The sequence below is a fragment of the Asterias rubens genome, chromosome 15 (assembly GCF_902459465.1).
Source record: "Asterias rubens chromosome 15, eAstRub1.3, whole genome shotgun sequence".
NCBI classification, from domain to species: domain Eukaryota; kingdom Metazoa; phylum Echinodermata; class Asteroidea; order Forcipulatida; family Asteriidae; genus Asterias; species Asterias rubens.
Window position 1 is genome coordinate 6,531,353 of NC_047076.1, and position 14,170 is coordinate 6,545,522.

Here is a 14,170-nt window from a genome sequence, read left to right on the forward strand (position 1 = left end):
TCCCACCACCAGACCAAAGTGTACCAGATATGTGGCTCAGGGGTCGATTTCACTAACGCCTTTTGGTCATCGCAAACGCCGAAATCGATCGTTAAATCTAAAATCCATCGCAACTTAGCGATGGATTTTTAGCCGACGATTTCACTAAAACTTAACGATGAATATACTCGTCGCAAAGTTTTATTTAGCGATGACAATCTTGCGATGACATGTTAGTGGTCGCAAAGTAAAAGTTCATCGCAAACTTATGATACATCGCGCCATTATGTGCTTAAAGTTATAGCGGTGTACGTTTTGACATATAAATTGCCCGTGATTTAGAGTAAAATGAGTGGCGCTATACATTATTTTAGTCTTGCGGTCTTTTACCTGGTAGACTCAGATTGCCGATGACAACTATCAGCGACGCAACTGCAGCAAAGAGCCCCTTAATATCGGTAAAAAGGAGATACTATATGGGTTCGATTATTTTAACCATCATTTAAAAAAAAAAAATGTGTAATGTATTGGCAAACTGACAGTGTCAAAGCTATATTATTAGACAGATATGTCAGAATTTTCATCAACCCCACCGTAACAACAGATTTACGAAAACTGTTTATTAAAATCTAAAATTATAATAGAGGCCATAGGCCTATAAATACTTTAACCCTTTGTAAATGAATGCCTAAACATCGTCCACAATAGTTCGTAGGCACCAACATGACAACGACTTACATATAAACTGCACAATGCCATTTCATTTCGAGCGACGACCGACGATTTTGTTGCGGGATGTCAAAGGTCACTACTATTAGCCTCGTACAAAAACTTTATTTCCCTTTTAACGTCATCGCAATTGCGATGACTTTAGTGAAACGCAGAATTAGCGACATCGCAATTGCGATGGATTTGAGGTTTGCGATCTCATCGCAATTGTGTTAGCGATGATCGCAAACATAGACGTTAGTGAAATTGGCCCCTGAGCTGTAAAGACAGGGTATAGAGCCAACTAAAAAAATAACACAAGTTGATTGTCCCCGCCCTCTTTTTTAAATTTTTTTTAAAGCCCCTACCTTTTTTTGGGGAGGGGGGGGGGTGTCCCCCCAAATACTAACTTTTTGCATCTTGCTTCATCATGGCATCATTCTCTTGACAATTGATTACATTCTACAATGGCAGCGAAAATTTTATTTTCTGTGTTGTTTGTTTGTGATTGAGCCGCAGTTCGTGTGTGATTGGCATGCGCTTGCACTATGGGCTGGAGATCATATTTGTCACTGCCTTGCAACATTTTCAAAACTGTGTACCCTACATCCTTCTTCCATGCCTATAAGATGTAGTTCTCACAGATACGCGTGGGAAAATTGGTTCTTATGACCCCTGTGATGAAGCTGCACTGGCTTCCAGTCATTGTGTCTTCTACATGTAACTTAAAGTGTTCAAAGTTTTCCTTGGGAAGGTTAACATTTGGTAATCACTCTTCAAATTGATCGCAATACAAACCTTTGGTTAGAACCCTACAGCTGCGTTCGAAAGCAGTTCACTTTGAAGTAGTGTGATGAGGCAAGGAAAAAACATACCTGAGTGTGTATGCACCAAATTTTGTATCTGAAATTTGTATTAATATTAGGGATTATTCTTTCTGGGTGGACATCATAAAGTTTTGTAGGCCCTATTCGCTTTGGATTTTCGGCAATATCTCAAAAACTCGACTGCCGTTTAAAATGACCTTTTCAGAAATTAGTTTTATTGGATTCAAACCAAAAAGTAAAGATACTTTCCTTGCCACTGAAGATTTTTGACTTTTATGGGCTAAGGCTTCCAAGTGACAACTTTAAAATCGTGTCTTGATCCTCACTGACCCTGTAATCAGTGCCACTGAGTTATTGAAATACACACCACATGCACCAAGGACACTGACAAAAACAGGTACTCTGTGCACAACAAATGCAAAAAAAGTTAACAAGTGAACCATGAACAAATACTGGAACAGGAGGTCACACTTATTTGTCACTTGACAGAAGATCCTTGCAGCAGGTCTGAACTCACAACAAAGGAGACAAAATTGGATCGGAATTTTCTCCTTAGCCCTATTCTGGAACATTTAACAGGCTGGTTTTAATAAAATTTAAGAGCACTTGGAAAGCCAGCTTTTTGTTTGCTCTTGTGTGAATGGGGCAAAGTGGTATGAGTATCTTGACAGTTATCGTAGACTTCGTGAACTTGTATATAATCTGTAGTGGGGTTTAGAGCCTAGTTTCATAGAGTTGCCTGTAAAGCATATAATAAATGCTGAGCAATTTTCTGCGGAGCGAAAATATGCAGAAAATTTGTTGCAAATGGCATGTGACATGGTTTTGGGGCTACATGTAGAAACATTTTCTATTTATTAGCACAATTGTTCAGTGCGATAAAAATGTGTGTGCTTTGAACAGCTCTTTGTCTTGAGAAACTGTTTTTTTCGCAGAAATTCTTGGTTTTTGTTACCTCTGTTGATAAAAAGCAGTTTTGTAATAGCTTGAGGGGGTTTCAAAAGAAGCTGGTATCCAAAGAATTTATTCTTAGGGCTTCATCTGGATCCTTTACCGCAATGTCAATAGAGGTCCTCCTAATTTCCTTACTTCAGCAAAGAGGATTTTTTGGGGATATATTCTAAACACTCTTCGAGCCAAACGAGAAGAGAGACGACAATAAATACATTTAAGTTTTTAGATGTGGGAGGAAACCCCAGAGAATTACTCCAGGGAAAACCCACGCAGTCAAGTAGGGACAGAAAACCCAATTCACATACATGTACAATCTAGTGCCCCCGGTGTGATTCGAACCGGGTGAAAGGCAAGGCAAGACACTGCAACACCAACCTGACCTGAGGATGTTGAAGTAGTTGGGCTAGATCATGCATTAATGTCCCTAATATTTGTTACAGGTTTTTAAAAACAATAAAATCCATCTCAAAGCAATTCATTTTTAATGTAAATTCTTCAGAACAGATTCCAGGGTTATGATTAATGAAAACCACTTAGTATGGATTTGCGACAATGGATCAAAAAAATAAATCCTGCTACTCACAAAACATCTTAAACATTTAACAGCCTCTTGCTAAATGCCTTGAAAATTTGCTGCATTCTAATGCAGTGTGTGTGTTGTCCTTCAGTAGGCAGTGGTAGTTAACCTGGCCATTGTACGCAGGTCACTTAACTATCCAATTATGCACAATGAAACTTTTATTTCCAATTCAGCATACATCCTGTATGGTCATGTGAAATATGTAAACATCTCCAGAACACCCCCCCCCTTCCCGCACTCACTCCAAAAGCCACAATCCATACCTTGGGTATTGAACTATAAAAAGTAAATTCCTTCTAATGAATCATAGCCTGTTGTGTGTTTTCAAAGAGTTTTAGATTATGGCTGATTTAAATATAAATAGAGACAGGGTATTCAAAGAACGTGACCCTACCACTAAAATGTCAGGCTGTCCTTTCATGCAATCATTTTTTCCTTTCTTCTTTTTGTAACTTGTTGTGTGGGAGAGAGGTGTGTTTTGGTAAAGCAGTGTGTGGTTCAGTGTCGGATATTATTTGCTGTAATTCGTTCACACACGGGTGTCTATCCCCGAAGTGCTGTGTTGTAAATTTGTAGGCCGGTCTTCCATTTCATCAAGAATGTGAGGGGGACTCTGAAATTGATTTTGTGAGAGAAATATTTATCGGCTGGTTTGCTTTGAGTGGTGAGTACAGTTACCCGTGGCTGGGGAGTTTTCAAGTTGAGCCTGTGCTTTGTTTTAGGGGGAAGTTTGTCAGACTTGTTGATTGTGGAACTATTGGCAAACCATGGTCAAACCACAGATGTAACTCCAATGGGATGTAATGTACATGTAATAAACGCAATGTCTCTGGACATATGCTTGTATTTTTTTTAGTACCTGAGACCAGCCAAATCGTGTTTCAACATAACTTGATGAATGACCTGCAGGCTTTGAAATACTAAAAATATAGTAATTGTTATCATCAAAGAGTCTTCAAACAAATCTGGTTCACTTTTTTTATTCATTTTTTTATCGAAATTTGAGAGTGGTTTAATAAAAAGGGTGTAATGTAAACTTGGGTGTTATCCTTGGCTACATGGCAGGTAGCGGTTGTATGGCTTTTGACTGGCACACCTGAACGAAGCTACATGTATTGACAAAATAGGGAGACTGCCAACATAGGGCTAGATACATTGCGCTGACACACTTATCCGGAGGTTGTTATCTCCATTCCCACTCTAGAGTCACCCCAAATTTTAAAAATTAACAAACCGACAAATAAATTACCTCAAATTGTTTTCAGTATTAGTTAGCTTGCGTAACTTAAGGTCCGTTCACATGTTGGAATAATTTTTGGGGGACACAAATTGTAGCACACAAAAGCAGTCTCCCAAAGTTGAAAATTGTAAATCCACAACCTATCCTATATATGTATCTGCTTTTACAGGCTTCTTGTGACGTTTGTAGTCAGTTTGTAAGAAATGGTAATGTTTACAGGCCTGGATTTACAGGAAGGACACAGACTAGAGGCCGTGGCCTCTGAAACATTGTCATTGTCTTGGTTCTGGTGTTTTCAAATGTAACCTATAGACCTTTTTAGATTTTTCGAGAGAAGTGTCTTGCAAAATGGAAATGGCCTGGCCCCTCTCAATGGTAAAATTACCATGATGATTTATCAAACAGAAAACTCTAAACTTAAATTATAAATCCCCTTTTTTTTTATTCACCCGCAGATTTGCGTCCCGATGAGTGCAACTTCCATAAGTATCTGGCCTCACAAGTTACCGACAACACCGACATCGACAACGGACATGCAGTGCAATACTGTCGCTCTCTCTTCTTCGTTCTGAAAGTTTCTGCACAAGATTCGACATGTCGACAGAGGCTGCATCAAAGCTACCCACACATCAAGCGTAAGCAGGAATTCATGTTGAAATGTTATAGTTGATGCATTTTCATTTCGTTTAATTTATTCTAGTTGTGAAGCTGCGAACTTATCACTGTACCTCGCAAACAACCCAATGGAGAGAAGATTAGAAAGGAAGTGCAGTTTTAGGTGTGGGGGAAAACCCCAGAGAATTCTTCCAGGGAAAACCCATACAGTGGACTATCTTTCTCACAAGAAAAATTAATTAAAGTCACATGTGAAAGTTTCAGCTAAAAACAGTGTATACTTCATTGTGTACTTGCTGAGGAAACAGTAAAAACTTTCACTGTATTTTGCAAAAATGTTTACGAGGTGAAGGTGTTACGCATCTCTTGCCGCAGCATTGCATCATCATGTGCACCCATTGGAATACATGACAACCTTAGCACTACCATTGAAGAGCAACTCGAATGCAACATAGCTGTCACCTGTTCAGTAGAAATTACAGGCCGCTAAAAATCAGAACATTGATTTCCTATTTCTGACAAGACACATCAATGGACAAGATAAACAAGTTCTGGCAAAAGAGGGTGCCATTTGCTTGCGACAGTAGAGATTGTGTTAAAGTGGTTTTGTACATTGTTTGAAATACAATTGTTTGTATGTGTACCAGTAATAAGCTTTATCTCACACGATTTCTTGTGTCACTATTTGTGGACTCGTAAAAACTAGGGTTCCTATTTCGGAGGTTTCAATGTTGTCGGGTAAGATAAAGCCGTGTATTCTCTCTAAATATGTGATTTAATATAAAATCCATCTATACTGCAGGTCTAAGCGGAGTCGGGCTCCACCCCCTCCAACCGCACGCCCCTCAGCCAGTGAGACTGCAAATGGCTCCCAGTCCGAACACGAGAAGGACGTCTTGAAAAACAATGGTAACCTTGGAGATGGTGCACCAGGGTCAGAGGAGAGGCAACTCACCTTGGTACTGCCGGGGGACAAGTTGGTCAAGGCATCGGTCGCTAAAACGTAAGACAAATGTGCTTCGCCCCTAGATTCAATAGACTGTTCCACTAAGCCCCACCCACTACAGCAAGCTTGGCAGAGGTGCTCACAATCACATGGGTAACTTCTCAAGCATCTCTGCATACCAACCGTTAAACTCAATACGGAGGCCAGTTGTCCAGGTCTTTGCCTTGATGCCCCTCCAAAAAGTTTCTCATAGACTTTGAGATTTTCAAACAGAGGTGCCCTTTTCAAAATTAAAATGGTCTGGCCTTCTCAAAGATTCCAGCAATGTTTCAGTCGAAACAAATGAAACAGTTGTAATACATGTACATGTACATTAGGTCAGACTGTATGGCTGTGATTGGTCAGTAACATGTATGTCCACCAAAAACCATGTTGTAAATCTTAACATTTCTAATTTTTGTGTTCTTTTCCCCTGCAGGACGCCAATCTTGGATTTACTCATTATGATTTCATCTAAAAATAGACTGAATCCATCTGGTCACATGATCGCTCAGCCGGGTGCCAGACCCAAGGACCCCCCTATCCATGTAAGTTTTATCTCTGGAAGTTTCCATGGTCCTTCCTGAAATCATGGCTTAAGCCAATGCTCATCAGGCACTTTTTCGCCTGTTCTTGAACAAAAATGTACACTTTTTCCAAAAATAAATGACAGAGCCCAAGTCCAGTCGAGAGTTTACAGGCCCGACACAAAAACTACTTGCCTGCGGTTCAGTGTTAAATTTGAGCCCTGTGGCCTATAAAGTACAATATTTAAAGACACTGGAAACTATTGGTAGTTGTCAAAGACCAGTCTTCTCACTTGCTGTATCTCAACATATGCATAAAATAATAAACCTGTGAAAATTTGAGCTCAACCGGTCATCGAACTTGCGAGATAATAATGAAAGAAAAAAACACCCTTATCACACAAAGTTGTGTTGGTTTTAGATGGTTGATTTTGAGACCTCAAGTTCTAAATCTGAGGTCTCGAAATCAAATTCGTGGAAAATTACTTCTTTCTCGAAAACTATGGCACTTCAGAGGGAGTCGTTTCTCACAATGTTTTATACCAACAACCTCTCCCCATTACTCGTCACCAAGAAAGGTTTTATGCTAATAATTATTTTGAGTAATTACCAATAGAACATAACAAAGGCAGACAACATCCTGCAAAATTATTTTGGTTGGCCCATAACCATTGGGATTGTTTTCAGTATAAAGTGAAAATGGAAACTATATATAATTGTGAAAAGGTAATGGTGTTGCTGCTGATGCATTGTGTTCGTAACTAATGAACAACCTGAATCAGATATATAAGCAGCTCAATGGATCTTTATGAAGTTGTTTTTTGTCAAATTGTCGGGTCAAGCCTGCAGATTTTAAGGGCTGTTAGGCTTTGGTTATTCAGCCCAGTCAAGCGTGAAGGCATTCCAGTTCAGTCAAGAGCATCGCATTGCTTGTTTGAGGCCTAGCTAGAGTATTCTGGTCATGGGCAGTGAAGCATGAACACTGACGAAGCTATAAATAAAAGCAAGTTTGTTTAGGGCCATGATATGGCTGATCAAATCAACCAGTGAATGATTATTTAGCATACAACTGTACACAGGTCAATGGGAAGAACAAAAATGACTGAAACTTTCAACTGAAAGGGTTGTATCTCACAACTGCATTTAGAGACTTTTTTGCTCCCTTCAAATAATGTATTTGCAGGAAGAATAATCTCTTATAGGAATACGCAATCTAAGAAACGTTACTGACAGAAACACTTCTCAGATTCAAATATTGGGGCATAGAAACTTTACATAACCTTTGAAGTGAAATGTTTCTCGAAATGCTTTATACTTTCGAAAGCTGCTATGTAGGCTTCTCACCAAAGTTTGTATTGCCTATTAATTTTAAAAGTGTGTTTACCTTCACTTTAAAGGGAAGGTACATGTTTGGTAATTGTCAAAGACCAGTGTCCTCACTTGGTGTATCCCATCATAAGCATAAAATAACAAGCCTGTGAAAATTTTAGCTCAATTGGTCATCGGAGTTGCGAGAAAATGATGAAAGAAAAAACACCTGTGTTGGACGAATTTGTGTGCTTTCAAATAGGAATAAAAGACTTCTAGCTAGAAGTCTTTTATTATTTTAGTGAGAAGTTACCTCTTTCTCAAAAACTACGTTACTTCAGAGGGAGTCGTTTCCCACAATGTTTTATGCTAGCAACAGCTCCCCAATGCTCGTTACTAAGTCAGTCTTTAAGTTAGTATTTGTTTTGAGTAATTACCAAACGTGTACCTTCCCTTTAAGTAGAAGGTAATGCCGAAAATGTTCTGCTAAGCAAAAGTAAGCAGTATAACAGTCCCAGATTGTACATGTACATGTGATTTTGGCGGGTGACCTTATTAAGGTCTTTGTTGTGCTTAGCTACTGAGCTGCTTAGCTACTGATTGTACTTTAGGGCCCTTGGGTATGGCTGCTCAGGAAAGCAAATGGTTAAGAGGCCTTGTACACTCTTGAAGGGGCATAGCAATTTTCCCCATGGTAAGGGGCACACTATGAGGAAAATGTAAATTTATTGGAACTTTGCAAAGGGCACCAAAGCAAAAGCAGAGGGCACCACGGCAATTGCTGTGGGTGCTGTGGGTTATTTCGAGACCTGGGTTGTTACAATTTCTCTGGTTTCTTACACAGCTTAAATCCAGTCAGACGTTAGCTGATATTGTGGGAGATACCGTCTACATCATCCCTAGGAATCAGAGGGAGCTCTTTGTCTACAAGAAAGAAGAGGACAAGAAGTCCGCTGTCTATGAGGTAAGATGAGAGGAATTTTTTTTCATTAACCACTTCATTAGTATTTTTAATAATTTTGTGTACTTAACCACATGATATCATTTGAAGGCTGGCATCGTGTAACTATCACTCAAAACCTACAGTGGATCATAATGAATGTTCAGACACAGTGAGAGGGTTGACTGTGTACTGTGTAGATGCATTTCAACCACATGTAGTCATACATGTCATATTGCATGCTGGCAGAGTGCATCTATCATTAAAGGCAGTTGACACTATTGGCAATTACTAAAAATAAATATTAGCATAAAACCTTACTTGGTAACGAGTAATGGGGAGAGGTTGATGGTATAAAACATTGTGAGAAACAGCTCCCTCTGAAGTGATGTAGTTTTTGAGAAAGAAGTTATTTTCCACGAATTTGATTTCGACACCTCAAGTTTAGGATTTGAGGTCTCGAAATCAAGCATCTGAAAGCACATAACTTTGTGTGACAAGGGTGTTTTTTCTTTTATTATTATCTCGCAACTTCGACGATCGATTGAGCTCAAATTTTCACAGGTTGGTTATTTTATGTATATGTTGAGATACACCAAGTGAGAATACTGGTCTTGGACACTTACAAATAGTGTCCACTGTCTTTAAACAGAGTGATGCAGCTTCAGATGCCATATTTTATCACTTTGTCAAAATTCTTGAATTTCATGGTTCTCATAGTTTTTTAACGAAATGCCTGCTCAATAAGTAGGCAATTGTCAGGATGAGGATTCCAGTTGGTCAACAACATAGTGAAACTTAGTGTGTCAAATGATAATTGTCAATCGTCCAAACTGTCTCGAAGTTACACGTGTCGTTCCAACTATGTCATGTATGTATCATTGGTTCACAGCAAACCACTCGCATCACCGTTGTGTCCAATAAGAACCACAAGATGGTGCTACGAGTCGACCCTGAGAAGACCCTGAAGGACCTGCTTCCTCGGATATGTGAGGAGAGAGGAGTGGATCCTGGTAGCCATTCTTTGAGACTCGTCAATCGACCCAACGACCCCTATGACCTCAACCACACCCTGGAGAGTACAGGGGTCATCGAGTTCTTACTTGTAGATGCCAAGGGTCAACCTGCAGGTAGGCACAAAAAGAAATTATGAGATAACTATTTAAAGGGTTTCAAGATACCTTTTGTAGATCAAGTTTTTGGCCATGACATGAATCCATACTCACTGTGTTTTTTATTTTTATTTTATTTATTTTTACTTTAATTTTTTATATTCAACATCCAACAGTGCAAGCGCCAATTACAGGACGGATACAAATATTAAACTTTATAAAAACAGTAAAATATAACAACAAATGAAAATGTATGTTGTATAATTTACCTGTAGAAGTTTCAGTTTCACTGGTCGTCAAGTTTTTGAGGGAAAAAAAGCAAAGATTGCAGAGCAATGTTTTCAGGATGTTCGCGTAAATACGTTGAACATGCTAAAATAATTTTCGCCTCCTGAAAGTAATATTTTAAGGGAAGTTTTCTACCATTATTATATTCGAACTGTGTAAGTTTGATGTTAATCTGTGGACATTGTGGACAAAAAGTACCCAAACCCTTTACGGTGTCATTGCCGAGTGGTTTAGAGCATTGGATGGTTCTGGTCGTTAAGTCATTAGAGTGTGGGTTTGTTTCCCGGTCATGACACTTGTGTCCTTGAGCCAGGTGCTCAATTATAACTGCTTCTCTTCACCAAGGGGTATAAATGGGTACCTGCGAGGTTAGACGTTGATATTGTGTATGAAAAAGCCTTTGGAGCTCATGGGCTGATTTCACACAGCAATAAAACTCATCGCAAGCTAAATTGTCAGTATTACCATAGTAATTTGTATAATGACATCACACTTTACCTAGCAACTACTATTGATTTGCAGTTAAGATCAATTTGAGCTCTTTGTGAAATCAGCCTCAGGGCTTTAGACTCCACAGGGAGCTGAGAAAGATTAAAGGAATGTTATCGGCCCAATGACCAGGGCTCTAATGTATAAAAGCGCATTAATGCGATTATTGTAAAATGTGGTATATTATTATCCTTATTTAAGAGGGGCTCCAAGGTCAAAATTAGTTTTGTGATCCACTCATTTTCTGATAGATAGAGTCCTTATTGATGCGGCATATATTATTATTATTATTATTTAAAGGGTATATGTACTTTTTCCTAACAAAAAAACACAATGTCCACAGATTTTCATTTTAACTGACACAGTTTGAAGATTATGATAGTAGAAAGCTTCCCTTGAAATTTTACTTACTGAGGTGTTGTAGTTTTTGAGAAATGAGTAAAAGTAATAATTTATGTCTCAGTTTTGCTATGGTTTTGGTATAATATCATAACTGAAAGGGGATTTGACATGCTAAAATAATTTTGGTCTCATGAGACCAAAATTGTTTTCTGACTTGTTTTACTCATTTCTCAAAAACTACATGTACACAACCTTAGTTAGTAATATTTGAAGGGAAGCTTTCCACTATCATTATCTTCCAATCCTGTAAGTTTAGTGTAAATCTGTGGACATTTTGAAAAAGTACCTGAATCCTTTAAGAGGGGCCCCAAGGTCAAGTTCAGTTTTTTGATCCACTCATTTTCCAATAGATAGACACCTTATGAATAGGGGATAAATTAAAGGTCTCTTAACCCAAGCTGAAAACAGTGTATTCCACTAGGTTTGATACCCTTCAAGTGCAATTTTTTGTTAAAATCAAAAAAATGATTGATGATGTGTCACATTAAAAAAAAAGGATCTCTATATTGTTGTACATAGATTGTTTAATTCATTCCTGAATTTTGATGTTGCTCAGCAAAACGGCATTGATTTTGACCTTTTGACTGGCACAAGAAATACTCTTTGAAATTACAATGAAATGAAATTTTACGCCATTTTAACATTGTGTGAGAAAATTTTTAATTTCACCCCACTTTCATGAGGACTCTGTTGGAAGGTGAGTACATCACAAAACTCAAATTTGACCTTGGAAACACTCTTTAAGTTAATTGTCTATATCAACTCATCAATATCAGGTATTTGCATACAGTTTTAACTTCTCAACTAAATGAAAATAACTAAATATTTAAGTGGATAAACATTATTTGGCACCTGAGTTTGGGGGAAAAAATGTACTGTGTTATGAACTGTGTGTGTTTCTTCAAACTTGTCATTTTTTGTGATAATTATTTTCCCTTTTATAGGAGGTGAACTAGAAGTCATGCCAGAACCAAAAAAGAAAAAGGGAAGCTTCTTCAACAGAATCACCAAGAAGAAAAAAGAGGTAATGTTAATTCCACTTGGTCTTGCTCCAAAGTGCCGAATAGCAGTCATGAATACTGATTGTACTCAGACGAAAATGGTAACACACCATTTTTTGTCAGTAGAGCCTCGTGAATTTAAAAAAAAAATTTAATTAATGCCTAACATCACAAGGCCGGATGGCCACTTGAAGGTGAGGGCCAGCTACACTAAACTGATTTGTGATGTCACCAGGGGCACAATGCTACCTACTCCTGGGGCTGTAACAGTTTTGGCTTGTTTCTTAATACTGATATTTCCAACAAACGGCTCATTTAGCTTGATCGCATCACATTTGCAGTATGAATTTGGTGGTGGAAGCAGTATTCCTGAGGCCCAGCCAACGATAACTACTACCTCATCAGAAGCCCCAGAACAGCGGTCGCAACGTCACTCATCCCCTCCAACCCGTCAGCCTGCCCCAACAACAGAGGCCCAAACATCAATGCAAGAGCAGGACGACTCCAACAGCAACACCTTGAAGAAGCGCCGGCCTGCACCTCCCCCACCCATGGGGAGGAATCCGCCTACCGTGGCATCGGACGAGGAGAGGCTGGACCAGGAGGGCGGCTCCAACACCCTGAGGAAGAGACGAGCCCCTGCTCCGCCGAGACCAACCTCGCCTCCGCGACGGACGCAATCTCTCTACGTTGGTTCTGCTTCAGATGTTACGTCAGAGCGGCCGCCACGACCCACATCTCCACCTATGAGGTCAGGGGTCAGTCTAGATGAAGGGATGATGACCTTTGAGACAGCCGGTCAAGAGGTGGCGGAGATTAAACAAGAAAATGCAGGTTTGTTTGAACTCCACAGATGGAGAAGACTAAAGTCAAATTTATCCTTAACAGCACTTGACACTATTGGTAATTACTGAAGCCTGAAGCCTTTTATTAGCCATCTGAAAACGCACAAATTTGTGCAACAAAAGTGTTTTTTCTTTCATTATTCTCTTTAAACTTTGATGACCAGTTGGCTCAAAAATTTCATGAATTTGTGTATTTTGTGCAAATGTTGGGGTACACCAAGTGAGAATACTGGTCTTTGACAATTACCAAAGGTGTCCAGTGCCTTTAATTTAATTTTATTTATTTATTTTTCTCCCCCTCATTGTTAGCATATTTCACCCATATATTGTTTTTTTCATTTGTTTACTTTTTTTTGTACTTCATTTCAATTTGTTGACACATTTGCACAATTGGTTTTCAATTCATTAATGAATATATTTTTTAAATCCCTTCAACCAATTTGATAAAACCTTGCTTGGGAAAACAGCGTTCGATTCCAACTATTTTAAATGAACATTTTAGCATATTTATAAAATTAAAAAACACCCAGATTTTTATGCTAATTTTTAGTGTTAATTTGAGGGCAAACACTTTCCGCTCCGTTTGCTTTAATGGGGACGAAAATGTTATGCATGCCATAATCGTTGCTTTTGTTAACTACGGAAACTAATGCAAAAAGGGGAAAGCCAGTGTTTGGATTGATGGCTTCAGCAGAGGCTAGGTTTGGATCGATGTAAATATTACGTTTGACGTTGATCGCAGCCAGCGGACAAGGCTCTAGTTGAAGTCACTCAAACAGACACGACCTTTGCCCTCACAGACCTTCATCATGACGCGGCCGTCTTGGGTTACCTTCTATAGACCTTTCTATTGTTGATAAACAAACCGCGCTGGTTGGCATGGACGACGGAATGTTAGCAAACCGTTCAATTATGTTAACAGATGTTCTGACCAAATTCAACTTTTTTTGCAAAGTTCCAATTTAAGAAAACATATCTCATGATTATTTGCTTTGATTCCAACAAATTCCACCCTATTTTTGAATAACTGTGAGACAGCATTACAAACGGTTGCCATCTGTTTTTGCTTTGCATTTATGGCTTTCAAAATTTTCCAACCTCGGTTGAAAAAACTTAGGCTATGGCGTTGCTATAGAAAGGTCTATTGGTAAAATGGTCTGGTGACCTTTCTGTGTTTTGATAAGTAGCATGCATTAGTGCCACGGCACACATGGAACGTGACCAAGACACTCATGCCCTGATGAAGGTCTGTGGGTTAGCAGTGTGATTTAGCCATGGAGGGTTGGCGTGCATTCATTGAAACATCAACAACGAGTAAAATTGGATTTATAAACACAAAGAAACAAAACCTATAAATATTTGCCAGCCTT

At 38.9% G+C, this 14,170-nt stretch overlaps 1 protein-coding gene across 7 annotated transcripts in view; it reads left to right on the forward strand.

Moving 5' to 3' along the window:
* LOC117299863 (protein cordon-bleu-like) overlaps positions 1-14,170 on the forward strand; it is a 39,954-nt gene that overhangs the window by 5,223 nt on the left and 20,561 nt on the right. For 6 of the 7 annotated variants that reach the window (XM_033783432.1, XM_033783438.1, XM_033783437.1 and 3 more), the window contains exons 2-8: positions 4,744-4,923; positions 5,706-5,906; positions 6,328-6,436; positions 8,568-8,687; positions 9,556-9,793; positions 11,899-11,978; positions 12,297-12,789. In XM_033783432.1, coding sequence (XP_033639323.1) covers positions 4,883-4,923; positions 5,706-5,906; positions 6,328-6,436; positions 8,568-8,687; positions 9,556-9,793; positions 11,899-11,978; positions 12,297-12,789 — 1,282 coding nt within the window. In that variant the 5' untranslated portion in view covers positions 4,744-4,882. Of the gene's footprint in view, positions 1-3,548; positions 3,713-4,743; positions 4,924-5,705; positions 5,907-6,327; positions 6,437-8,567; positions 8,688-9,555; positions 9,794-11,898; positions 11,979-12,296; positions 12,790-14,170 lie in introns of those variants that run through there. The other variant, XM_033783433.1, reaches the window with a different exon arrangement.